The sequence below is a fragment of the Jaculus jaculus genome, chromosome 7, assembly GCF_020740685.1.
Source record: "Jaculus jaculus isolate mJacJac1 chromosome 7, mJacJac1.mat.Y.cur, whole genome shotgun sequence".
NCBI lineage: Eukaryota > Metazoa > Chordata > Mammalia > Rodentia > Dipodidae > Jaculus > Jaculus jaculus.
This window is the reverse complement of record NC_059108.1, coordinates 20,557,720-20,585,600: the sequence shown is the minus strand read 5'-3', so window position 1 is coordinate 20,585,600 and position 27,881 is coordinate 20,557,720. Positions and strand designations below refer to the sequence as shown.

Here is a 27,881-nt window from a genome sequence, read left to right as displayed (position 1 = left end):
CGGGCTGCGAGACCCCAGGGGGCCGGGCCGGGCGGAGCGACTGGGACGGGAGCCAGCCCGGCCATGAGTCGGCGAGCGCGGCGGTGAAGGGCGCGGCCGAGGCGCTGGTGGTGGTGGTGGGGTTCCTGAGGCCCGCGGGGGCTGCGGGCGCGGCTCTCCGGGCTCGCGGCGGCTTTGCCCGGGGCAGGTGGCCGCGCGGCCTTGCCCGCTTCCCCGGGCGGAGCCGGGCCCTCGGCTGCGGGACGCGCTCAGCATCCCCCGGCCCACGGAAAGCAGGACCCGGCTCTTCTCAGAGGTGCCCTGCAGCGTTGTGCTAAGAAGCTGGCCGTGTCTTAAAGAAAAAAAGAAAAGAAAAGAAAGAAAGAAAGAAAGAAAGAAAGAAACACACATACATATATATTAAAAAGTTTTTTAAAGTCTGTTTTGGGAAAATATTTTTTTTTCGGAGTTTGCAATTCTCTACCTCGTCACGTCCTTTCCCGTGCTCGTGGAGCGTTTTCTTCTGCGGCTGGTGAGCATTTGACTACCCGCGGAGCCGACCAGGGATGTAATTGGAAGTAGGACTGTGAAAGAAACCACACGTCGGGAGAGAAGTCAAGATGGACAAGAAGTCCTTTGAAATGGTGCTGGATGAAATTCGAAAGGTAATTGCCCCTTGGTTCCTGTGAATCATGCTAACACGGATTGTCGTGGGTGAATTTCTGAGAAGTACTGTCAGGTAGGTTGCCCCGAGTAAGGACGTTGCCAGAGGGGTTTGAATTTTCTCGTGTAGTTGAGACTATACACACACGTGTGTATGTGTGCGCGCGCGCGCGTTTCCCGGTACTAGTGAGTAATGCTGAGCTAGAGGGCTCAGCAATCTCAGCGTCCTCGGGTTCTGCAGCCTGCGCTACCTCCTCAATCACTGTGCCTTGAGCTTAGTAACTTAATATTTCCGATCCAGTGGCTAAGTCGTTTAGTAACACGAGTGACTGCACACAGAGTAGTAATAAGCAGGAAGTTTCTTTTCGGGCCGTGACTGTTTGGTGTTTTCAGGTGTCAAGGTAGGCAGAATGTATGTGCTGCCTTGCCGGGACAGGATCAGTGTCTTAAGGATAAATGTGGCATTAAGTTTAGTCACATGTTTAGCAGTTGGCCATCCATAGCTTGGGTTTTCAAAACATTTTTTTTTTCTTTTTCTTTGTGGGGCTGTTATATACTCTCTCTCTCTCCCAAGATGAACCAGACATTTAAAAAATTGGACTAGTGTTAAGTCCTAAAGTAGGTAATCTCCACAAGGTTCCCTGCTTGCAACTGAAAGGACCTGGAGGGGGATGGTGAGGCTGCTTTGGGGGGGCGGGGATGACTCTTAGCCCTTCTGGAATTTACTCCTTATTTCCATACCTTTATGCCCTTTGACCTGCCCCTGCTGAATTGGCTTCACCTGCTGTGGGCCTTATTACTGACTTCAGCTTAGGAAGTGATTGTGAAAATTGCCTTAAATTTCTCCTTCCCCTTTTCAAAAAGTTTGATGGTGCTGAATGGCCTTTTTTGGGGGGGGGGGGAAACAAACTTCTGCTTTTGCAAAAATGAATCTTTATAATGAAAACTTGAAACAAAATGTTATACTATATGCTTAGAATTTGTCACAGTTTTTAATTACTGTCTGTGAGGAAGTAAGTTGTAAGTTTAAACAGACCTGCATATGTCACTTAATAATACTACTATAGAGGGAATAGAAAAATTTCCAGAGATGAAAGTTACATTCACAGGAGGTGGCCATTTTATATCCATATTTCTGGCCAACAATCTGAGTATGCTTGCTTCCCGGCTTTGTGAAATGATGAGGTATGTCAAGATAGTCTATTAAAATGTATAAAATAAAAGCATTGTTGTTCTTTTTAAAACTTGCTCCTAGCCTTTGTAAATGTCATTTTACATCAGGTCACTCCTTTTCCTGCTCCTTATGGTGGTCCGTGCTGCCTGAATACTGCTGTGCTTTAAAGTCTAAATCCAAAGAGGCCACTGGGAAAGAATTAGAAAGGAAGTGGGGAACTCTTTTAATTTGCTTTTCAAAGAGGAGGCATTAAGAGGCATTTAAATTTGTAAGCCCTTCCTGTTTGATTTGGCCTTCCTTCACCACCCCTAGGGGAGGAGCTGGATTCCCAGTTTCGCTGTTCACTTTCTCCTGATGGCCCACCCAGGCCTTGTGAAGCCGGCTGCTCTCCCACCTGGGGACTGGTGCCAGGGGGTCTCATGCTGAGTTCCAGCCGCGTCTATCAGGCATTGAGGAAAAACTCCAGACATGATACATGATTGCTGTCGACTCAATCCAGAACTGACCCAAAATTTGATTTAACTGTGTCCGATGATAATGATGCTCAAACTCCTCAGCCTACATTTGAGCCCCTGAATGCCTTGACTGGTCGTGATGCTTGTCCCTAGCAGCATGATATGAATACAAAGTATAGATATTACACCTCTTTTTGAAGTAGGAGGAAAATGATGTGTGCATATTTTTTGAGTAGCTAGCCAGCTGTGGAGTTTCTATCTCTTAGCTCCTCAAGTAGCTGGAGGGGGAACAGTTGTAATTTCTGTTGGGTGTGGGTCAGGGCCACCTACTTCTCTCTTCCCTACTGATCCCAGACTGGCTATAGAACACCTGTTGTGTGTCAGATGTAATGGTGATTATGGTTCTCCTGTAACTGAGGTGTACTGTTCCATGCTCCCTTCTGTGAATGAGGGAGCTCTAGCAGTTAAATGTCCATTGAAGTCCATATCACCAGTAAGTGGCAAGCACAGCCCCAACCAGATCATGTCTTACTGTTTTCTGCCACCCGGTACAGAATAGGTGCTTAATGTATAGCTGGTGGATAACATCCAATACTAAAGAAATAAATGTTGACTCTTGCCTGTTTTATTTCCTAGTAAGAGTAGGGAGGCACCAGAGGTCTGTTAGCACAGTGACCTTAGTTGCCCTGCTGACCACGGCTGAAGGAGCCAACCTCTGTCCAGCTGGAAGGTTCTGGTACCTGCATGTTAGTTACTGTGCACATGTATGTAATAATGCTTGTTTTTCTCTTCTAGGCTGTTTTGACAGAATACAAATTAAAAGCAATCGAATATGTTCATGGATACTTCTCCAGTGAACAGGTATTCCTCATTATTTGTCACAAAAAAAAAGCCACTTTTTTATATTGAACGGTTAAATTCAGAATTGCTTTCACATTGTTGTATTGTTCTGGAATCTCAGTTGTCTTGGTTTTGGCAGAGGCTTTGCAGAATATACAGGGCTAGGGGTTATCTTAGAAACCTAGCACTTTAATACAACTTCTGTTCTAAAATGGCTGCAAAATATAGTATCTTCCAAAGAAGTTCAAAGTGTGTATTGTATTATGTACAGTATCAGAATTTTATAAACCTGTTGTGATGAATTTACTCAGTTTCTATAGTATTTATTAAAATTGCAAAATTCACTGTATGGTATGAAAGAGAACATACATAAGTGATGAAATACATCCTTACATGAAGCCTCTAGACGAATTTCAGCAGTAAGAGAAACGCATTGTGGCTTAGTCAGTTGCTGGTGGGAGATGACTATGGTTTTATGTAGTTCAGTGAACACTTTGCATCCTGCTTTAGGGGGGAGTGAGATCATTTTTAAGAATGGACATGCATGCACAGGATTTTTGAGAGGCCAGGAAAATTCATGTTACAGAAACCAGGCAGGCAGGAAGAGAAATGCAGGCCTGCGGAGCCATTTTGGGGAAGGGGGGGCCTGCAGCTTGAAGTGATTGATCCACCAGCCTTCGCTGCTCAGGAGCTTAGTAACCACTGAAGAGCCTGAGTAACTAAACTGTAGATGTCTTTCTGTGTGAGTTCTCACAGCTCCTGTGTGGTTCTCATTTCATAGTGCTTGTTAGCGATACTTAGAGCTGTCTTGTTGCTGTATAGAGGGACCAGGCTCTTCAGAGAATTTAAATGTTGGGCTGGAGAGATGGCTTAGTGGTTTACCTGCAGAGCCAAAGGGCCTTGGTTCTATTCCCCAGGACCCACGTTAGCCAGATGCACAAGGTGGCGCATGTGTCTGGAGTTCCTTTGCAGTGGCTGGAGGCCCTGACGTGCCTGTTCTCTTTCTCTCTCTCCTATTGTCTCGCTCTCTCAAATATTTAAATGTTAAGAAAAAATTTATGTCCTTAAATCTAATTGTGCAAATGCACATGCACACATCCTCCCTTGTGCTTTCACTGTACTCAGGTTGTTGGAACTTTACTAAGTAACTTCATAAAAGAGACCTAGGTGTGCGTGCTCTGGTAAAGACCGGCGGTTTATAAAATATGACTTTGACTGCATAGAGAGCTCTGTCCCGCTAATGAAAGGACATGGTGGAGTACTTGTTCATGGTTCACACATTTCCTAAAAGGAATGAAGAGCCCATTGTAGTCCCCTTTTACACCTTGACCAGGCTTTAGTCCAGGAATTGGAACATTACACATTTTAAAGGGTTCACAGTGGAATTATTCACCCAGACTTTTTGACCTTTCTTGTACCATTTTGTTTTTCCTTCTCCCTGGAGGCAGTGGCCCCAATGGTGATCTTGATGCCTGCTCACCTTGCCTGGCATCCCACACTGGCCGCATATTTTTCACGTTCTGTGGTGACTGATGGTGGGCGTTGCGGGAGCTGCTGAGAACCATGCTGTCTGCTACATGCAGAAACTGATGGTGTGGTCACTGAGAGCCTGGGCTCTAAGGGTGGACGTGTACAAGATTGTCCTGCAGGTTCAGGTTGATGTGTACAAGCTGTGGACCTGTGCCGAGTCACAGCCCACACCCTGCAAAAGCTTACAACTGCTAATGTGTTGGACTTTTCCATCCTTAGTACATTCTTACATTCCCAAGCTGACATTCTGTCTCTGCCTAGTACATTTTAGCCTTCCTTATCTTACAGGACACCCCTGTTCCCTGGGTTTCTATTTATTTATTTGTATTAGCAATTACTTATTTACTTTGTGGTACTAGGAGTTGAACCTAGAGTCTTACATCTGCTAAGCAAGCACTTTACCACTGAACACATTACCAGCCCTTCTTTTTACTTTTCGTTTGGGGATGGAGATGAAGTTGCCCAGGCTGGCCTTGAACTAATTCTTCGGCCTCAGCTTCCCAACTTGCTGGTATTTGAATCATGCACCATGAGGCCCAGCTCTGGGTCGTGCGTTTTTCTTTGTGGACCAGTGCTGTCCAGTAGCATTCTGTGGCAGTAGGAGAGTCCCCTGTCTCCATGGTCCTCTGTGGTAGCTGTCCAGCACTGTCTAGTGGAACATCCTGTGGTGTAGGATTGTTCTCTGTTGACATTGTCCTCTGTAGAAGCTGTCCAGTAGAACATCCTGTGGTGTAGGATTGTTCTCTGTTGACATTGTCCTCTGTAGAAGCTGTCCAGTAGAACATCCTGTGGTGTAGGATTGTTCTTTGTGACGTTGTCCTGTGTGGCAGCTGTCCAGTAGAACATACTGTGGTGTAGGATTGTTCTCTGTGACGTTGTCCTCTGTGGAAACTGTCCAGTAGAACATCCTGTGGTGTAGGATTGTTCTCTGTGACATTGTCCTCTGTGGCAGCTGTCCAGCAGAACATCCTGTGGTGTAGGATTGTTCTCTGTGGCATTGTCCTCTGTGGTAGCTGTCCAGTAGAACATCCTCTGGTGTAGAGTTGTTCTCTGTGATGTTGTCCTCTGTGGTAGTTGTCAAGTAGAATACTCTGTGACAGTAGGATTGTTCTCTGTGACATTGTCCTCTTTGGCTGCTGTCTAGTTGAAAATTTTGTGGCTGTAGAAGAGTTCTCTGACACCATTGGCCTTTGTGGTAGCAGTCCGTGTTGAAATTGGCTTGTGCTCTTCAGGAGCTGAGGTCGTCAGTGGTGCTGAAGTGACTATAGTTTCCCACGGTCGCTGTGGCTGCGCTGTTGGAGAGCGCACTGGAGTCTAGCGCCATGCGCCGTCTCCCGCACGGGAAAAGTAATGCCACCTGTTGAAATGCGCTGTGTTGGAATATCCACAGATGCACTGCCTAAAGTTGAATTAATTCTTTCCTTTTAGGTGGTTGAATTATTGAGATATTTTTCCTGGGCAGAGCCTCAGTTGAAAGCCATGAAAGCGTTACAGCATGTAAGTAATTTTTTTCTTTCACAATGTGCATTGCACTTTTAATTCTCTTTTTTCTGTAATTCAGATCAAATTTTAATCTCTCAGAAAATCTATCCCTAGATTTCTTGATACTTTGTGTGTGTGTGCGCCGAAGCACATGTGCCCCAGCATGTGCAGAGAGGTCAGAGGACCACCTCAAGTGGTGGTCATCACCTTCAACCTCAACTGCTGTATTTGCCAGGCTAGTTGATCTGCAGCCTTCTGGGGATTCTCCTGTCCCTGCCTCCCTTGCAGTAAGATCCAGACGTCCACTGTGGAATCTGAGAATCCAAACTCTGGTCCTCAGGCTTGTGCCCAGGGCTCCTTTACCCAGTGAGCCGTCATCTCCTCAGCCCTCCTCATAGTTTGACGACTCAGAATTATTTGGTTAAAAAGTTAAAACTTCCTAAGGTGTAAGTAAACATTGCATTCATTATTGTGTACCTCTCTTGTTTTATATCCATCCCCACCCTTTTGTGTACTAAGTTTGGATAGGAGGCAGACAGATTGTACTTAGTTCTTCAAACCTGCACTGTCCATGGTGGTAGCCACCAAGCTCTGTGCAGTGTTGAATAGTTAGCAGTGTACCTGGTGTAAGGAACGGTAATTTAGGTTTACATCACAGTGGTTATTTAAGTGTGCATACAGGAATAGGATTCTTTAGTAGAGTACGGGTCAGCAGGGATGTCTTGTCTTCGGGAGCATTCCATTGTAGAGGAAGGGTTTTTCCCACAGCATGAGGAAGTCAGCTTGTACTTCCTTATCTTCCTAAACTTGTCAGAAACCCTCTGGGTTATTAGGTGTTTTTTCTTTTTCTTTTTCTTTTCTCCCTGCACCTGTGATACTTGTTACTTTCTCCTTTACAACACACAGGGTTTTCTGTCCCTTCCTTTAGGGGGTGAATTTTTTTTTTTTTTTGTTTTGTTTTTAAGATACTCACAAATCTTAGCCTGTGTAAGAAGTGTCGTTAAGGACTTATTTTTTTTTTTTTTTCCAGAACAACAAATTCATGACAGCTCTTAGGCCTACATGGCTAGGCTTCTTGAATCAAATTGATGTCTACCTTTTCTCAGTCTGATTCAAATTGTTTTGTGTTTTCTATTTTGTTTTTCAAGGTAGGGTCTTGTGCTAGCCCAAGCTGGTGTAGAATTCACTATGTAGTCCTAGGCTGGTCTTGAACTCATGATGCTCTTCTTACCTCTGCCGCCCCATTGCTGAGGTTAAAGGCGTGCACCACTACGCCTGGCTAGATTTGACTACTTTTATACTGAATCTTCAAAGGTTGTATAATGAGACTATTTCCATGAATTAAATGGAAATTTAATAGGCCTCAGGATTTTACAAATATGAATCTTTTATGGGTACTTAAACTACTAGCACAATCTCTAGGTGTCCAGAGCATGCAGAGGGATGCATAGCCCTGTCAGTGTCTGGTGGACTGTGAGTCACTGTGGAAGACAACCACTCCCCCGGGTGTTAGGAGCTGCTCTCTGTTTATTCTGACCAATCTTATACTGGCTTGGCTTTGAATTTCTTTATAACTCTAAATTCGCCAAATGTTCTGGATAGTCTTCAGAAATAAAGGTGCCAGGTAAAATATTTATCTCACATTTCATGCGGGCTTGGATTGCCACAATATTCATCCACATAAGACTGTTTACATGGCTTCTTTCCCTTGCTCTTGTGATGACGGTGGCCTTCCTTCCACTTGGAACACCAGCATGGGAATTGCTCAGCCCTGGCACACGCACCCCTGCCACCCCCAGTGAGCAGCTCAGCTTCCTGTATGTGAACACCACCTCTGTAGAATCCACTCAGAGGAACTTAGGACTCGCTAATTGTTTTTTATCCTACAAATAAAAGTATTGGGAAATAAGGATTTAAAAAGTGCTTGCAGGCGAACTTAGATCTTTATCTGGAATGATTTGTAAAGGACTTAAATACATATAATTTTTGAACACTTTTGAGTCGCTGCTATTTACTTTTTTCCTTGCTTTGGTTTCATTTAAAATGTTGATACTAAAATCACTTAAGAGGAGGTGTGGTGAACCTCTCATGCTGAAGATGGTTTTTCTCAATAGAAAGTGGTGGCTGTGCACCCAGCAGAGGTGGTCAGCGTCCTCAACTGCTTCACCTTCAGCAGAGACAAGCTGGCAGCTCTTGAACTCTTGGCTTCGTAAGTTCAAGTTTCCTCTTTGAATTGGGGAGCTTCTTAACTGCCTTCTTCTCATGTTCTGTCAGACTACTGTAAGTAAATAGACCTCTAGTAAAACAGCCTATGGAGAAGCTGGGTGTGGTGGCACACGCCTGTAACCTTAGAACCGGAGCCTGTGGCAGGAGGTTGTGAGTTTAGCCTACCTGGGCTACACACTAAAACCTTCTCTCAAAAAAAGAGGGCTGGGGCTAGGGAGATGGCTTAGCGGTTAAGCGCTTGCCTGTGAAGCCTAAGGACCCCAGTTCGAGGCTCGGTTCCCCAGGTCCCACGTTAGCCAGATGCACAAGGGGGCGCATGCGTCTGGAGTTCGTTTGCAGTGGCTGGAAGCCCTGGCGCGCCCATTCTCTCTCTCTCTCTCTCTCTCTCTGTCTTTCTCCCTATGTCCGTCGCTCTCAAATAAATAAATAAAAAATGAACAAAAAAAATTAAAAAAAAAAAGAGGGCTGGAGAAATAGATGGCTTAGTGGTTACGTCAGATGCCTGTGAGGCCCAAGGACCCAGGCCCAATTCCCCAGTACCCACATAAGGCAAATACACAAAGTGGCGCCTATGTCTGGAGTTTGCAGTGGCTGGAGGCCCTGGCATGCCCGTTTTCTCCCCTGCCCCCAAACAAATGATTTTTAAAAATTTTTAAAAAAAAAAGAAGAAAACTTATGTGACTTATGAAAACATTGTCCAGAGTTCTGATTCTTCATGTGGATATACATTGCACTATGCACATGATTATAGCTCAAAAGAATGGGGCTGTTTGTCTATTAAGATTAATTGTCTTTTTCAGTATTTCAGTAAGTTTGCCTTCCTTCCTTAGTTTGAATAATTTGAAAGGCAGTTGTTAAGGTGCAGGATGTTAACACTCTGAATGAGGTTCTGCTACCACTTACTGTAACCTGGCTTGTTGAGCAACGTGCCCATGCCCTCAGAGCCTCCCTGCGCTCGGTTATAATACTAGGGTCTCCACTGCCCATGCCCTCAGAGCCTCCCTGCGCTTAGCCATATCTCTAGCCCTATTTTTCTTTATTATGTAACCATACTATTTAAGTTGACTTGTTAACCATTTTCTCCTTGTATCCTGGAGTTTACTCAGACAGTTTTTGTGTAGTTTAAAAAGCTGCTGACCTAAGAGCTGGATTGTGTTTGCTTGGTAGAAACATTGTTGATGCCCAGAACTCTCGTCCCATTGAAGATCTATTCAGGATAAACATGTCTGAGAAGAAACGATGCAAGAGAATACTTGAACAGGTAATTTTCTCAGAAATTCTGTGAACATGGTGTGCTGGTTTTTCTGGATGTTGGTGAATAACTGGTGACTAATATAAACGTGAATATTCATGCACTTTGGGGAGGAGAAACAGAACTGGTCAAAGGAGAGGCTGGTCAAGGCAGAGCTGGCTCAAGAGAGAAGAGCAAGGGCCACTCACCTTGGAGGGGAGCTCTGCCTTGGCAGCAGTCTTTTTTGTTATCACATGTGCTTAGAAACACTAACTTAAAATTTGTGTTTATCCAGCTCACCTTAATCAAGTTCAGAAGAGATGAGAACTAAACAAAATTCTAATTTATTAATTAAAAACTATAATGAGGGGGCTGGAGAGATGGCTTAGCAGTTAAGCGCTTGCCTGTGAAGCCTAAGGACCCCGGTTCAAGGCTCAATTCTCTAAGACCCACGGAAGCCAGATGCACAAGGGGCATGCATCTGGAGTTCATTTTCAGTGGCTGGAGGCCCTGGCCTGTCCATTCTCTGTCTCTCTCTCTCTCGCTCTCTGTCTGCCTCCTGTTGCTCCTAAATAAATAAATAAATAAGATTTTTTAAAGTTGAAAAAAACTGCAATAGGAGGGAAGCAATTTCTTGTTAAATGTAGAAAACTTAATTCGCCACACAAGCTGTGATGGCTGTAGAGGGAGTGGATGTTAGAAGCTGCTAGAAGATGATGCAGAGTGCTCTCCTAGGTCTTTGCAGTTCAGCATGTTTATTCTCAGCCTCCTCTGTACCCAGGGAGCCCAGGCAGCTGTGTTAATCCATGCTTCTGCTACACCAATGAACTTCAGCCTGTTTCTTTGATAGTTTGCACATTGGTTTTCTTGACTAAAATCTTGTTTTTGTTTTGGTGAGAGGGTGGTGTGTGTAGGCATACTTGTGTGCACATTTACAGGGAAGCCAGAAGACAACCTCCAGGGCTGTCCTCGGGAACACCATTCACGTCATGTTCTGAGGCAGGTCTCATTGGTCTGGAGCTCACCAGTTAGGCTAGACTAGCCAGTCCACACAATCCAGAGAGTCTCCTGTCTCCACCTCCCCAGTGGAATTACGGGGCTATGCCATGATGCCCGGCTCTTTTACATGGGTACTGGGGATAGAATTCGGTCCTCATGCTTGCAAAGCAAGCACAGTTCCCACTATAACCACTGTACTTTGCATTCTGTGACTAAACTCTGGACTCTCATATGCACTGCTGTGGTTTTGGTCTTACAATGTATTCTGTAGATGTCACCTCCATAATGTTCTGGGACCATGTACCGTCAAATAGAACACTATTAATGTAAATCAGTTCACCTTTTCTTGTTTTAATATAGATATAAGTTTGTGGTTTTTTCCTTTGCTTTTTAGTTAGTGATGGGGTTCATCCAAGGCCATGTACCTGCTAGGCACATGCTCTACTGGCTGTATCCCAGCCTATGACTGGTGTGCATGTCTCCTTCAGGACTATTAAACTGCCTTGGAGATGGGATTCTAAGAGGCCTGTTCACACACTCCCTTCCTGAAGTGGGTCTACCCTGAAAGAGAATTTATGACAGCCTTATTGCGTAGGAATTGAGACTTAAATGAGGGGAGTTCTGAGACTTTTTTTTTTTTCTGCTTCTGTTGAATCTTAAAGGTCCACAGATGATCTTTATTCCAACTCTGAGTGGGTCCCGCACTCCCAGCTCACAGAGGCTTATCATGGAAAAGATTTGTCTTAGTCATGTCACCTGTCACCTATATGTTGGTGGCACCTCTACTCCTCGTGTCTTCTTTATTGCAGGTCATATTTAAGGAGTACTCTTTAATTTGGGTCCTTTTGTTGTTACGCTGGGGTAGAAGGAGGACAGAGATGGCTGACCCATGTGGGATGCTGATTGCTTCCACTTAGCTGTGGCTTTGACTTTTCCCCCCCCCCCCCCGAGGTAGGGGCTCACTGTATGAACTCACGGCAATCCTCCTACCTCTGTCTCCCGACTGCTGGGATTAAAGGCGCGTGCCACCATGCCCGGCTTGGCTTTGACATTTTTTTGCTCATGCCATGAACTAGTTCACTTTTTCTAAACTTGAGCCTAGTTTAAACATTGTACTTGGAGGAATTTGGTCTCAGGAAGTAAGTAGCAGTAGACTAGGACTGGCTGGGGGACAGCTTAGCTGGTAAAGTGCTTATCTTACAAGCATTGGGATCTCTGCTCAGTCCCCAAGCTCCAGTAAACAGTGTCCTACCACGGCGACATGTGCTCTTAATCCCAGCACTGAAGGGGCCCAATGGAGAGGCAGAGGCAGGATCCCTGGGGTTCATTGGTTAGCCACTTAGGCCAATGAAAGCACCTGTGTGAAAAATGAAGTGTGGCATTCTTGAGGCATGACACTGAAGGTGGTACTCTGGTGTGTGTATGTACATGTGCAAGTGAATGCACACGCTGTCAAAACGTACAAGACGTTTGCTTCAGTAGCATATACAGTACAATTGCAGTGATACAAAGATTTGCATGCCCTTGAGCAAGGATGACATACAAATTAGTGTAGTGTTCCTTATTTTTAAAAAAATTTTGTGTGTGTGTGTGTGTGTGTGTGTGTATTTGCCCAATATGGTTTACCTTGGCTAAAATCAAGTAGGACATTTTTTTTTAGAGCTGAGGTGTTTAGTTATGAGGCTGGATTATATTGCTAATATATGGTTATGTACAATATATATACACATCCATTATAGGTGCTGGGAGCTAATAAAATTTATAACCACAAATATGTATCATATATACAAAATATATTTTGTGTGAATGACTATATAATTGTATGTACAAACTATATGTTACTAAGTATAACTGAATATTCCTGTGTACAGTATAGCTCCTCTGGAGTATTATCTGTTTTTCGCAGTACTATTTAATCATTTAACATCTCTTGAGTACCAACTTAGTAGACTGAGACATCACTTTAGAAGCTTGAGGTAGATTTAAAGCAGCCTAGACTCACATCCCTCCCTGTGTTTGACAATTGTGTTGAATACTGAATACAAAGAAATCTTAACCAATCATCAATGTGGCTCTTTGGATACTCAGTATCCTATTAATTTGAATTGTTGTTGTTGTTGGTGGTGGTGGTGGTGGTAGTGGTGGTGTGTGTGTGTGTGTGTGTGTACCCACTGAGTTGTATTCCTCTTCAAGGCAAGCACTATTTTCTTTTACCTCTATGTCCTCCTTGCCTTTAACATAAGCCTGGTTTTTTACAGGTTTGACCTGTTAGTTTTGGTGACTGGAGACATGAAACAGATGAGATAATAGATTTCTTTCTTTCTCATACAAGGTTAGAGTTCATTGTGATGATGATTGTTTCAGGTTCAGTTTGTTGTAACATGGATAGTTGTAGTGTTTCCTTTTTGATCATCTGCTTAAAGTGCTTTCATCTTTGGGGTGCATAATCACTGAAAGTGAACACATGAACACATTGAATGTGATGCTGGCCTTGTTCATGTTCGAGCTGGACTTCTCATTACCCAGAATACCTGTCCCCTGAGTTTGATTTTTTTTTTTTTTTCTCTCTCTCTCTCTCTCTTTTGGACCACTCTTCTTTATCTTACAGGCTTTCAAGGGAGGCTGCAAAGCTCCTCATGCAATGATCTCTTCTTGTGGAACCATCCCTGGAAACCCGTACCCCAAAGGAAGACCTAGTCGCATACATGGAATTTTCCCAGTAAGCGTACTTCTATGCCTGAATTTGAAATTTCTACGATTAAGTTGAAATGTGACAGGAGTTAATGGTACTTAAGAGAAAGTGCTTGTTTTGTGATGCTCTACAGTAGAAGGGCATTAATTCCATGATGTCCTTAATGTAATGGTATAACATCTGTGGAACAAGCCAAACAAAAGAGAGAATACTTTTCTTTTGTTTATTTCTCAACATTTATTTACATTTAATAAAGATTCATTTTTCACATTCTCAATATTTTTTACAGTCTTGTAGTTCAGTACCCACTTGGGAAGCTTTGCACGTAAGGCTTTCCTGAGAATCACATTGTTTAATAAAGGCCCTCAGCAGTCCTCTAAGAAAGAAACTTGTTCTTGTGTCACCTGGTGCTCCTCAAACCCCTATGTAGAATCACCTTTTCAAAGAGTGTTACATTTCTTTTACTTTTACAACCCCGAGCTTTGTGAATTATCTGTCTCTGTGCTTTAAGAAACTGGTGTTATTTCTGGTTCAGGGTTTCTTGTAAGTTTGTGTTCATCTGAAGGCTTGACTAGAGATTAAGGATATTGTTCAAGGTGGCTCACTTACATGCCTGGCAAGTTAGTGTGTTTGTGAGCAGCAATCATTGTTCCTTCTTTGTATACTGCTCAAGTGTCCTTGTGACACAGTGACTGGCTTCCACAAGAGCAGGTGACCAAGGGAAAGCAAGTGGCTGCTTCATGGCCTCTGGTCTTGGCTTTGGAAGTCAAATGCCATTATTCTGCACAATTCTGTTAATTACACAGGTCAGCCCTATTTGTTCTGGGATGGACAGGACAGCAACATTTAGGAGGTAAGATCGAGTGGGGCCATCTTGAAGTTTAATCAACTTACTCTGATCTGTTCATTACAGCAGCCTTTAATGAGGTTTTGCTTGACAATATACTCACACTTAGAGAACACCATTTTTTTTCCAACTGTAACAGGTCTTTTTCCTTCATTGAGCATTATATATATGTGTATATATAGTAGCATTAGAAAGTCTGTTTATTATTTCTGGTTTTTGTCAAGAAAAATTAGAATATACTTTATTCTTCTCTTCTATCCCATTGTATATTGCATATTTATTTCAGAGTGCCTCTGGTGGTGCCATGGGGGTTCTAGACCAGCAGAGGGTGAAGAACCCCAGGGTCAGGCAGCTAGTTGAGGCAAAATTGGGTCTAAAACCCAGATTTTACTCCCGGAAAATGAAGTTCTTTTCTTCAGCATGATATGGTGTGGCTGCTGTGGTTCCTTAAAGTCTCAAATGCCTTCTTCTTCTTTTCAATAGGGAACCCCTCTGAAGAAAGATGGAGAAGAATGTACCAATGAAGGCAAGGGAATAGCTGCGCGCATTCTGGGACCATCCAAACCAGTACGTTGGGGGAAGAGAGGACAAGTGCTAACACAAGTGCTTTCGTGCCTATGCAAAGTGTCAATCAAGTTTTGGTGTTGCAAAGTTTAAACATACTAGAAATTCCAGGAGGGTGGAGAGAATGGCCTTGGGAAAGGTTGTATAATTGCTCAACAGTCTGTGGAGTTCTTTTGAGGTTGAGGTTTTTTTTTTTTTGTTTTTTTTTTAAGGTAGGTTGTGGCTCTGGCCCAGGCTGGCCTTGAATTCACTATGTAGTCTCTGGCTGGCCTCATACTCCTCCCTCTGCCTCCTGAGTGATGGTATTAAAAGCATATACCACTCCACCCAGCAGAGAGAAAGAGAATACAGGGCCTCTAGCTGCTACAGACAAACTCAACACATACTTGTACCCTCTTTATGTGGGTACTGGGGAATTGAACTCTCTTCATTAGGCTTTGCAGGCAAGTGCCTTAATCACTGAACCAATGCTCCAATCCCTTTTATGAGTATTTTATTGTAAAGCAAAACCAGTCAAATTGTTTTCTTCTCTCCAACCACACTTAAGTGTTTAGTTGGAAGTATGGTATGTAATGTTAATTTTAGTGTCCAAATAAGTACTAGTATTAGTAAGAGTGGAGTCAGGAGGTCATCTTCTCAAGGTAGTGATTATAGTGATTGGAATTTAAACTGATTGCACAAGAGACCAGGAGAAGACAGTCCATGATGGACATGCCGGAGGCCTGCGCATAGCTGTCTTCCCATCTCTGCTCATTCATATGACAGGATAGCCAGGGGCTGTTGTGTATGAGAGCTAGGAAGAAACTGGGTCCCTTCCCTCTAGTGGGTCCTCCTACCCCAGTCTAGTCTGCTCCTTCTCTCACTGTCCTTCCGTCTGGCATAGCTTTGGAATGTACTTGGTAGTTGTTAAATGCTATCACTGTGAGATAAAGTATTTGTAGCTATATGTGTTTTAAAAAACAAAAGAATGAAAATGCTGAATTCCCAATTCCAATATACATTTGACAAGAATTGTCAGATTGCCAAATACTAACATTCTTTTATCTTACAAAAACAGTAAAGAAAGGGTTGTGAGAAGGAATGGGTGGATACTTAATGAGCTTCAGAAAATACTGCCCTGATGCATTTGAAACTCCAAACACTAATGAATTTGTGTTGGTTACACTTGGTGAGCATGGGGGCATTTGTAATTTTTGGATTAATCTAGCTTGGGCAAGAAAGGATTTGGCTATTTAGTATAAGGTCTGACCTAAGTTACACACAGCATCTTTGGCAAGTTCTGCCTTTGGAATTGAATAGAAACTACTTTTGGGTTTTTTGAGGTAAGGTCTGATTCTCAACCAGGTTGACCTGGAACTCACTTTGCATCCCTGGTTGGCCTTTGAACTCACACCAATCCTCCTGTCCCAATCCTCTCTCTTGAGTGCTGGGATTGAAGGAGTGCACCATCACACCCAGCTCAACAGTTAACAATTTTAGTACAATAAAGACATTTCCTACATTAATGCTATCTCTCATTCCATAGTATTTAATACATTGGGCAATTTCAGCCTTTTAGGACTAAATGTTTTAAATTCTTTTTTTTTTTTTTAATTTATTTATTTGAGAGTGACAGACACAGAGAGAAAGACAGATAGAGGGAGAAAGAGAGAATGGGCGCACCAGGGCTTCCAGCCTCTGCAAACAAACTCCAGACGCGTGCGCCCCCTTGTGCATCTGGCTAACATGGGACCTGGGGAACCGAGCCTTGAACCGGGGTCCTCAGGCTTCACAGGCAAGTGCTTAACCGCTAAGCCATCTCTCCAGCCCAGGACTAAATGTTTTAGAGGGAAGTGGTAACTTGTTTCTGTGGAGAGCGTGTACATGCTTCTCTTCTGACTGCAGTTTCTCCCTCTCGTCTAGCCTCCTTCGACCTACAACCCGCACAAACCTGTTCCTTACCCGATACCTCCCTGCCGGCCGCATGCAACCATCGCACCAAGTGAGGCCTTTTTTCTTCTTTCTTTTTCTTATGCATGTTCATTTTCTCATTTGTGGTTTTTTTTTTTTTCTTTTTATTCTATTTATTTATTTACAAGAGGAAGTGGGGGCAGAGAGTAGGCACAACAGGGCATTTGCCACTGCAAGGCAACTCCAGCTACATGCGCCATCTTTGTGCACCTGGCTTTATGTGGGAAATGGGAATTGAGCCTGGGCTGGGCCCTTAGGCTTTACAGGCAAGCCCCTTAACCACTGAGCCATCTCTCTAGCCCCTCATTCATGTTTTTTCTAATGCATGTTTACTGAATTAAAATTACGTGCTAGACCAAAAATGAACCCAACATAGCTCAGGGAAATTTTGCGGAAGAGGGGCCGGAAAGAATGTCAGAGTCACATGCTGGGTCATGATTTGCAGACATTTATCATACCAATAACTGGGGGCTAACTCCACACTGCACGACCCATTTTCATTAACAAGGAGGGTCTAATGGGAGGGGGTAGATCACAGATGAACCTAAATAATGGTACCAAACTGCCTGTATTTACTGAAAAGAAAACTAATAAATTAAAAAAATAAAAATAAAAAAAAATAAAAAATAAAATTACATGCTAGTTATGAGCCAGGAAAATCTGCAGCACTTGGAAGTTCTGTGGGTTCACTGTTGCCTGTGGCCAGCTACTACTGCCCTGGCTTATCACAGTGCGGCAGGCAGTTTAAATGAGTGTTGGCTTTGTGTTTAATTAATTGTGGAGTATTTTCAATCATTTTGTCATTAAGGATTTTTACTTTGGCTGATGACCTTGAGTTCCTTCCCCACTTTCACTAGTAGATGATATCCACAGTGTCATTTACGCACTTAACTTGCAAAAGTCAAGCGTCTGTACGTGAAGTTAAGTATGACAGCGAGCTGCTGCCTGGCGTGGGATGCCAGTGGGCAGTGGGCCTCCCTGCTGCCTCAGCGCCCCGGAACCCCGGCATGGCAGGCCTCCATGTGAGGTGCGGCTCTGTGTACAGCAGCTCTAAAAGGAGACAGCTATACTAACAGAGCTTGATCTTCTACCTATGATACTACAGTATGCACTCCCCCCCCCCCCAACTTCTGTTTCAGGTGCTTATAACAATGCGGGTCTGGTGCCGTTAGCCAGTGTCATCGCTCCAGGCGTGCCTCCTCCACCTGCATATACTCCAGGTGCAGCAGGAACAGGTAACATGGTGCTGCTGTGGCTGTGAATTTGCTGGTCATAAGAGTGTACAACTTGGGGTACATAGGCCCAAAGGACAGCTCTTTGGCACAGTGTGTCCTAACAGAACACAAGCTCGAGAGTGGCAGACTAGGTGTGTGTCTTGATTACAGTGGACACTTGTCACACTCTTAATGGACTTCTGTGCATGACTTTCCTAGGACAGGTAGAAGAAATAGCTCTGCACGCCAGCAGGCCAGAAAAGACTCCCATCTAGCTGGGAATGTGGGTGAATTCAAGGCTGTGGCACCAGCAGGAAGTCCACCTCCACTTCTGTGCCTGTGTGCTTCAGCATTTCTGAGATGCTGTATACCTGGGCGAGTAGTGATTGAATGTCAGGAGGCTGTGTGGCCCTCTTCCCCCTCTGCTGTGTTAACAGCCCCACTACCTGGCTGTCTGCAGTATAGTTCTGTTTCATTGCCGTGAGCAGGCCAAAGTCTCCAGTTGGTCACTGTGGCCACCCTGCTCTATGATGGTCATGGTCATGCCAAGCCTAGAGGAGATAGCTAAGCTCTGACTTTCATGTTTGCATTTGTAATATACAAGACCACCTTAGCAGCATTGCTCAGTAACATTTTCATTAGGTGACTCCAAAATGTCATATGTTTTGGTGAACTAAGTAAGAGTCCTGTTGTTTACAATCAGAAATGCAGGTCAGGAAAATAAGACAATATCAATATATTCTAAGTTGCACAGTTTTCATTGTTTACTTTTTCTTAAACTACAACATGATATGTAGCAGATGGCAGTGTAAGGTGTGAGCTCTAAGATGGACTGGTCAGTGCTGTGTGGAGCCTGCATGCTGGGGAATCGGGAGGGATCTCCAAACCAGTCCCCAAAATAAGCAGGAGCAGCTGTCTCTGCGTCACCAGCTCCTGCAGGATCCATAGTGCTGCTGCCCTTTAATTGAATTAATCTGAACAAATGGGGATGAAGAGTACCCAATGAGGGTTGGGAAAGTGACAAGAGGGTAGAGTCTTGGTGGCCTGTAACTACTTGAGGTATGTGTTAGATGTAGCCTCTGTTTCTGTCATGTCTTCTGAGGACTGTTTAAGCATGTTTGGAAATGATTAAAAGCTGTACACAACGAGCCAGAAATGGGTTATAATCTATGGATTTTCAAGGCTCCTGGTTAACTCCCATGTGGGAGAGCGCTGAGGGACCTTCTCTAAATTTATTGTGACTCCTTAACACTACAGAGATGCCTCCCTGACTCAGCAAAGGGTTTGTGTGGAGAGAACCGGGCATTCATGGAGATGCGTATAGTTGGCGAAGGGCCCTCCACAAGTACTTGACCACGTGCACAGTGGAAGCATGAGGCCTTGTAGACGAGGGAGGGAGGGGGGTGCAGCCCGGTGTCGCCTCAGTTCCACTGGCAATGGGCTTGATTTTTTTTGTTGTTGGTTTTTTTTGGTTTTTTTTTTTGTTTGTTTGTTTTTTCAAGGTAGGGTCTCACTCTAGCCCAGGCTGACCTGGAATTCACTATGGAGTCTCAGGGTGGCCTTGAACTCACAGTGATCCTCCTTCCTCTGCCTCCCGAGTGCTGGGATTAAAGGCGTGCGCCACCACGCTCAGCTGGACTTGATTGTTAATGACATTAAGATAAACTGGCAGAAAACATGTAAAGCAGGTGACATAATTTTGCTGTTTGGGTGAGAGGAAGGAATGATCCTCCTAGAACCTGATGCTTCAGCATTCTTCCAGTTGATGGGAACATGAGATAGAAGAAATACTCTTCACTTACTTTCAAAATATTCTCCAATACCTTGTACCTGTGTATACTGGATACAGGAACATGATTGTCAGAGTATTCTCCAATACTGTGTATATATGTATACCTGCTGTGAGAATACAGGAGCCTAACTCCTTCAAAGGGAGAATTTTGACTTTGTAACTTTGCTGGTCACGTAAAATAATTAAGCTTACATTGTATGTGTTTATGAAAATTTAGGTTTTATTTAGGTCACTTAGCTGTTTGACCTCTGAGTTGCATAACCCTTCCCACTCCCAGTAGCCTGAAAATGCCTTTATACATTCTAGGGGCTTCTGATACATAGCTGTCTGTTTACATGCCTTCTGGGTGGCTGTGGATTCTGGGTGCATTCACCCAGCAAACAGCCCCCACGCCCAGTTTTCCTCCTGTGGACAATACTGCCCAGAGCTGGCTGTTAGCTCTGCCAACAGCCTCCTGGATGGCATACTCAGCTGGCCTTTTATACGTGTTTTTAAAACTTTACAGGTCAAGTGGAAATCCTATGGGGAAGATGGGGGACTAGGAGAAGCACTATTGGTCATAATCTTGCCACTGTTTGTGTACTTGAGATTCTTACATAGTTCCTATATTTTTCCATGAGCATATGTTGTTTCCTACTGTATTTATTTCCTGTGGTTTTCTTTTTGGACATCTGTTTGTGACTATCATGGGAAATGATTTGTCTGTAGCTTGAAGCCAACTTTTATTCATTTTTCTGCAGAAAATGAAGACCTCTCCAGTCAGTCAAAACCTACACAGAATCAAAGTGAGTATCAGTTGATCTGGAGACAGCTGGTACTGTTATGGAGTCTGCTCTGCTATTCATTGAGGATAAGCTGAGTTGAGTGTACATGGAATGTTTTAGGAAAAATTTCTGGATCAAGAATAATGGATCAAGATTTAATAAGGTGGCTTCATAGTGACATGTTCTATGTACATGAAACGTACATCCGTTTTCTACTTGCAAAACTTGCCATGAAATACAAGTGTCATGTGGATGTATATACATCTTCACTTCACATTCTGTAATATAGGAAGCCTTATTTTCAATGCGAATGCCCAAGATGATAACTCTTTTTGACAAATGCTAAAGGTACAAGTATGTATTGGGCATAATTTACTGGGGAAAATTATAAAGGGTGCCAAAGAAGAGATGGAGAGTGTGGTATGGCCAGGCAGTGCCTCCAGGTGGCAGCAACATGTTAAATTCCTTTTCCCGCATGTTGGCTGTGTGCTGGGGAAGGAGCTTTTGGGAGTGGGAGAGACTGGCAGAGTAGCATGTGGAGCCGGTTGTCTTGAACAAGGTTAGGAGTCTCCATGGGAAATCCCCTGAGTCAGTGCCGAATGCCTGCTCTGCCTTCTACAGGACAGCCTAGTGGGGCTAGAATGAACTCTAAGCAGTGAGAATGTCTGGTTTCTTATCCTGTCTCTGGAACCACTTTAGTTAGCTTTCTGACCTTGAATAGCTTATTTGACATCTATGAAAAGGATTTTAAGGAAACGGCAGTCTTTACATTCAGTTTTATACATAGAGAAATACTCTTGAAGGAGCTGACCAGATCGTGTCGTCATGCTACCCTGGTGCGAGTAACACACTTTGATTTCCCATGATGAGTTAGATGAGCATGGTTGAGTTTTTCAGGTTTTTAAAAATTCCTTTCCTTTTTTTATTTTATTTTATTTTTTTCATTTTATTTATTTACTTGAGAGTGACAGAGAAAGAGGCAGATAGGGGGAGAGAGAGAGAGAGAGAGGGAGAGGGAGAGGGAGAGAGAGAGAGAGAAAGGGGGGCTTGCCAGGGCTGCCAGCCACTGCAAATAAACTCCAGATGTGTGCGCCCCCTTGTGCATCTGGCTAACGTGGGTCCTGGAGAATTGAACCTTGAACCGGGGTCCTTAGGCTAAGCCATTTCTCCAGCCTTCCTTTCCTTTTTTTTTTTTTTTAAAAATCACATTCAAGCTGGGTATGGTGGCTTATGCCTTTAATCCCCAGCACTCGGAAGCAGAGGTAGGAGGATCACTGTAAGTTTGAAGCCACCTTGAGACTATGTAGTGAATTCCAGGTCAGCCTGGACTAGAATGAAACCCTACCTTGAGAAAAAAAAATTAAGAACCAACAATAAGACAGCTACTATAGTGGAATGACTGAAGTGGGTTTACATCTTGGCTCCACCCAGTAATAACTGCACAATTTTATCTGGCTTGTTTTGTTTTTGCTACACTAGGAGATTGAGCTCAGGTCCTCCCTCGCATGCTTTGCGGGTTCTCCAGCACCAGACTACATCCTGGCTCATAACTCCATTGTCTTTTCACACCTTACTCAACCATGTCACGCCTCAGATTGTCCATCTATAAAATGGCAGTGTTACTCTCTACCTCAGGAATATTGTGAGAGCAAATGGGATGATGGATATAATTGCTTAGCATGGCTGTGTGATGGGTAGTATGTGATGGTTAATAGCCAAATTAGATGACAATAAAGTATGTTTTATTTTGACATATAATTGGAGTTTTATTTCATTTCTAAATGAAGGCAATGATTAATAGTCCATAGCTTTAGCTTTATTGTATGAAAAGATTTCCAATGGAAATTGCTGTAAAGAACAGTCATCAGCATATAAATAAATAAGATAGTGAATTCTCAAGTTTCCCAACCCCCATGGAGCTAAGATATTTTTATAGATTATTTGCAAACTATGAGCAGGACTGTGCTCCATTCTGTATGCTCCTAGCTCTTATAAAACACATTAAAAAAGCAGTACAGATCCATTTTCATAGGTACTCTAAAAGTGATAGCTTTATTTTCAGGAAATTAAATCACTGCTTAGTACATGAGTGTAGTGAGAGTGAATGAGTGGCTCAGTGGTAGAATGTGTGCTTAGCAGCTGCGCATGTTGCAGGGTTTTGGCTGTAATCCCCAGCACTAGGGGGAAAGTCAGAAACTTGAATCCATGTAGTGTAGACAGTAGGCTGTTTGAGTTTGTAGTTTGTATATCGTTGTTGATTTTTGTATGTTTCCTGTTTTGAAACAACTCCACATTTTTCCAGCCCAACCATCTGGCCTTCACTTTGTACATATATTATTTTGTATGTTGGCCTACCTTACTTTTTTCCCTTGGGTGCCCTCTTACCACCAGGGGTAACACGTCAGCAACACCTTCCTGTCTAGTTACTTAAACGTCCATGAAAACGTCCTTCAGCTGATGATCACTGCAGGTGTACTCTGCGCTTGCAGCTGATGCAGGCTCTCCAAGTCTGTGCTGGACCATCATGATAGCATACTGCAGAAGTCATCCTCGCCATTGGGGACTGACGAGACCATTACCATGAGGCAGAGCCATGGAATCCATTCTGGGAGGATGAACCCAAGTCACCCCCCCCCCGTGCTTATATTATTTAAATTTTTTTCAAAATATTATAACCCAAATAATGAAGTTCTTAGGTGGGTTTGTGAGTTGTTCTTTAGGGTAATTGTGATGCGTAGATTCCTATACTCTTTAAATACAGAAGTACTGTGCCTTGTGCTGATACTGCAAAGATGAAAGACGAGGTAGACCCGCATTTTGCACTTAGGAAGGCCCCTAACAAGCTAGGAGAAGTTAGGGGTTAACGTAGATTGGTCAGTACGAGCAAAAGCAGGCTGGGGGATAATACAGACAGTAGGTCTGGGGAGCTTGCTCACTGGTTAAAGGAGCTTACTTGCCAAGTCTGCCCGGCTGGGTTCAGTTCCCCAGTAACAATGTAAAGCCAGATGCACAAAGTGGTACATGGAGTTAATTTGCAGCAGCAAGAGGCCCTGTCATACCCCCCCTCGATAAATAAGTAAATAATTACAAATACTTCTAAGCAATCATGTGGATAGTAAACTCGGTGCACACACTCCTAGAGAGTGAGTAGGGGAAGGTCTACATCTCCCGGAGGGAAATTAGTGCCTGGATGCTTTTGAGAAGGGCTCATATGTGCTCATTTTTATAGGTCAGTGGCGTGAAGTGCATTAAAAGTCAATTTAGCATTGATAACCACAGTTGCAAAGAGTTTTGAATTTTAAATGTCGGGAACTTATGAAAGGGAAGTTTGTGAGCTCCTCCACACTTTGACACTTGAGAGACGGGTCATCCGTATCTGACGGCAGGCAGTGGAATCCAGCAGTGTGAGCCCTTGCCTGTTCCTCCCTTCTCGGGTATTCTTGAAACATGACACATTTGTTTCTTTTAAACATTTCAGCATGGAGATGAATTTTCACCTTTTTCTCTCCCACAGCGTTTTCCACCCCAGCAACTCAGCTCTTCTCTCCTCCTCATGGCTCCAATCCTTCCACACCCGCTGCGTCCCCGGTCAAGGCAGCCAGCCATCCATCAGCGTCCTCGGAGGCCACCGCGCCGGCGTCGGGAATGAGCCTGGCGAGCCCGGTGCTGCCTGTGTTCGCGGGGCAGGTGTCCTCGGCCGTCCCCGCGCCCCAGCCGCAGCCTTCCACGCCAAACCCCACCGTCATCAGGACACTTTCACTGCCCGCTGTCCCTGCTGCTGCCGCGCCCGCGCCTGCCCCTCTCCCGGCAGCTTTCTCTGGCCTGCTGCCGCCGCCGCCTCCGGGGCCGTCCGCCCCCGCTCCCGCCCCCCAGGCCGCCGCCGCCTCCCGGACCGGGACCGGGACCGCGCTCGCCGCCGCCAGCGAGCCCTTCGCTTCCACCTGCGCGGCGCCCACGAGCCACTCCTTTTCTGCCGGCCCCAGTGCGGCCTCCGCCGGCCCCCCGAGCTCCGCGCCCCTGGCCTCCGTCTTCGCGGGGCTCCCCCTGCCCTTCGCGCCCACGTCCCACGGCGTGGCCGCCCCGACGCCGGTCATCGCCAGCGCCGCGGGGCCGCAGGTGATCAGCAGCCCCCTGCTGTCCGCCTTGAAAGGCTTCCTGGCGGCCGACGACCCCCACTCCGGCAGTCCCTGCACCACGTCGTCGGTGGTCACCAGCGGGCTGGCCTCGCTGTCCTCCCTCGCCGGCCCGAGCCCCGCTTCCTCGGCCCTGGCCCCCAGCAAGGGCTACGCCGCGCAGAGGCCGCCCGCCCCCGCGCCGGCCGCCTTCCCGGGCGCGCAGGCCCCCTCGGCCGCCCCCTCCGCGTCCACGCCCGGCCCCGGTGTTGGCGGCGGCGGTGGTGGTGGCGGCTCTGGCTCGGTCTCGCAGCCGCACGGGCCCCACGTGGCCGCCTCCCCCGCCGCGACCGCTGTCCCGGTCATGATCAAAACCGAGCCCACCAGCCCGACGCCCTCGGCCTTCAAGGGCCCGGCTCACCCCGGGGCGCCTTCGCACGGCACACTAGGGCTGCCAGGCGCCCTAGGCCGGGCGTACCCCGCGGCCTCGGTGCCCATCAGCCTGTCCACTTGCCTTAACCCCGCGCTGTCGGGGCTGTCCAGCCTGAGCGCGCCGCTGAATGGCTCCAGCCCCCTCTCGTCCATCTCGCTGCCGCCGCACGCCGCCTCCGCCCCCATCGCCCCCGTGTTCACGGCGCTGCCCCCCTTCACCTCCTTGACCAGCAGCTTCCCTCTCCCTGGCAGCGCCTCCCTGAATCCGCCCGTGTCCCTGCCAGGCTCCCTCATGGCCGCCTCCTCGGCCGCCGCCCCCGCGGCCATGCCCCTGCCACCCCCCAGCTCCAGCGCGGCCGTGCTCTCAGGGCTCCCGGCCCCGGCCCCCGCCTCGGCCGCCCCCTTCCCGCTCAACCTGTCCTCCGCCGTCCCCTCGCTCTTCTCAGTCACTCAAGGACCTCTTCCCGCCTCGAACCCCTCCTACCCCGGCTTCTCGGTCGCCAGCACCCCTGGCGTGGCCCCTGCCCCTCTCCCCTCCTTCCCGGGGCTGCAGGCGCCCGCCACCGTGGCCGCCGTCACCCCGCTGCCTGTGGCCGCCAGCGCCCCGTCACCAGCTCCGGTCCTCCCCGGCTTCGCTTCGGCGTTCAGTTCCAATTTTAACTCTGCTCTTGTTGCACAAGCCAGGTACGTGGTCACTTCTACCCAGCTTCTGTAGGTCGGTCCTGTTCTATGTTCTAATGAAAGTTAAATATGTAGGATGTTAAAGCTCAGAAACAAAATTTTTAGACTTGCATTTGGTTAACTTGCTTTTGAAATAGCAGAAAGTGTTACATTCCAAACCGCATTAGGAAGTAGTGTACTTTAAAATAGGGTTACTCCAGTGACTACCTCCGGGAGAGGAGTCAGTTCTGTTTTGTTTGACCATCTTAGGATGCTACTTGCTTAGAAAAGCAGCATTTCCGTCTTCTGTTGGACCCGAGTCTGACCTGTTTCATGTCGATTGTTGTAGTTTATCATCCGGACTTCAGGCTGCAGGCAGTTCTGTTTTCCCAGGCCTTCTGTCTCTCCCAGGGATCCCTGGGTTTTCTCAGAATCCTTCACAGTCATCTTTGCAAGAATTACAACATAATGCAGCTGCACAGTCAGCGTTGTTACAGCAGGTAAGAGGTGGCATCTGGCATTATAAGTAAAAGGTTAATATGTATAGCTGACTCCTATGGAACATTTTGCTATCCCCACATTGGCAAAAAAGCAGCTCTTACCAGAATGTCTGGAGATTGAATGACTAGTTCTCCCAAAACTTACCTATTATAATGCTTGCCATATTTCAGAAGAGTAACAAAGGAAGATAATGTCATAGGCAAAAGAATTGCTTTTCTAAATTGTGGGGTTATTTTACATCTCAGTTTGGAGACTTAATAAAATGGAGTTAGACTTTCCTGCCTTCTTCTGATACTGTGCTGGACACTAGAACGGGTTATTTGCAGAGAAACAACTACTGACTGGTTGAGCATGTGGAGCATTTCTGCCCCTGCTGTGATGAGCATGCGTACTGTGCGGGTGGGAGCGCCGTCCTTGCTGAGCTGCATGAGCTCTTCTTTCCCCAGGTCCGCTCAGCATCGGCTCTGGACAGCTACCCAGCTCAACCTGATGGCTTTCCCAACTATCCCTCCACACCAGGAACACCATTTCCTTTGCAGCCAGGCCTGTCCCAAAGTGGGTGGCAGTGAATTTTTTAAGCAACTTCTTGGGAGCAACATGAGATTTACCTAAGAACTGCAGCGAACAATCTGACTGACAAATGTGAAGTTTGCCGAACGTCAGAAAATGAGACTACTCTTAGGGAAATTGGGACAAGAGTTGGAAAATGCTGATTGCATTTTTAAAGTGGTTTTGAGTATCAGTCCTCTCCCCACTTCCATCTGTAAATATGCTGACAGTAAATTGTATTAAGAATAGTATTTAAAAAAATATCCGGGGACTTTTCACCTCCCTTCCTTACAAAGTTTTGAATAGTGTATATGATCTATATAGAAAGAATGTCAAAGAGGAGACCGAATTCTTTATAGCCGAATACAGCCTTAACTCTGCTTAATAGCACCCCTGGACAGAAGTAATAGCTGTGCCTCAGATGTACGGGTTGCATGTGGCCCTGGGGAAGCACTACTCTTGGTATGCATGGTGGTTCCTGTCAGCATCAGTTGGAACCAGCACTCCCTATGTATCCATAGAAGGGAAATTGAGGACCAACTGCTCGTTACAATGTCACTCACAACCACACATACTGCTGAATTTAACTCAGTGTATTTCAGGTGACAATGGTGCTTAACTAGTCTTAGAAGGATTTTCAGGTGTTTTCCACTTACACATACATCCAGAACTACTTTCTTACAGAAAGAAGTCACGAAGGCGATTTGCCTTCCAGGCGTTTTTCCCAGTCTCAGCAGTATCCAGATGAGTCAGGGACAGCTGACTGAGTCACGGGGCCACCTCTGTAACTCGCTGTACTCTGGAAGCTCTTGGTGAATGTTTACAATCACAAGATGTAGTATTTCTACTTAAAAGTCAAATGCTCATCTGAAATAACGATGTGATAGCAACTAAAGGAGACATGCTCTGCTCCTGCTTAGGCAGTGTGTGCTCTAAGGGCCTGTGGTGGGAAAGCCGAATGTCACTGCTTTAAGAATGACTGCCACATTGGGGGTGGGGGGGGGTAGCGAGAACAAATCCGACCCTGTGGTTAAAGGTGTAAACTAGAATCTACTGTAGAACATTTCAGCATCTAGAAGTTTTACTTTTATAAAGATGGTGTCTGGAAGATGTTGCAAATGTATTTTCCTTCATTACGGGGAACAAACTTTTTAAGTATATTAAATATTCCTGTATCATTAGTTTTTAACAAGTTTTTTTTAAAATAAACTATGGATATGACAAA

At 45.5% G+C, this 27,881-nt stretch overlaps 1 protein-coding gene and 1 pseudogene across 1 annotated transcript; both read left to right on the top strand.

Annotated features, from left to right (window-relative positions):
• The first annotated feature begins 228 nt into the window (after positions 1 to 228).
• On the top strand, positions 229 to 27,881 carry Proser1 (proline and serine rich 1). The gene is made up of 13 exons (XM_045155410.1): positions 229 to 644; positions 3,067 to 3,132; positions 6,070 to 6,138; positions 8,238 to 8,332; positions 9,517 to 9,610; positions 13,188 to 13,298; positions 14,602 to 14,685; positions 16,585 to 16,663; positions 17,772 to 17,867; positions 20,379 to 20,423; positions 23,917 to 25,630; positions 25,956 to 26,106; positions 26,554 to 27,881. Exons 1-13 carry the CDS (start codon positions 600 to 602, stop codon positions 26,674 to 26,676), a joined length of 2,772 nt encoding a protein of 923 aa, XP_045011345.1. The 5' UTR covers positions 229 to 599; the 3' UTR covers positions 26,677 to 27,881.
• Positions 12,050 to 12,148, top strand: LOC123462548 (annotated as a pseudogene).

Bases quoted from the DNA above. Each gene is read 5' to 3' on its own strand.
- Proser1 (XM_045155410.1), top strand. From the start codon at position 600: ATGGACAAGAAGTCCTTTGAAATGGTGCTGGATGAAATTCGAAAG. The intron at 6,139-8,237 runs GTAAGTAATTTT...TTTTCTCAATAG, and splicing joins CCATGAAAGCGTTACAGCAT to AAAGTGGTGGCTGTGCACCC. The intron at 16,664-17,771 runs GTGAGGCCTTTT...CTTCTGTTTCAG, and splicing joins GCATGCAACCATCGCACCAA to GTGCTTATAACAATGCGGGT.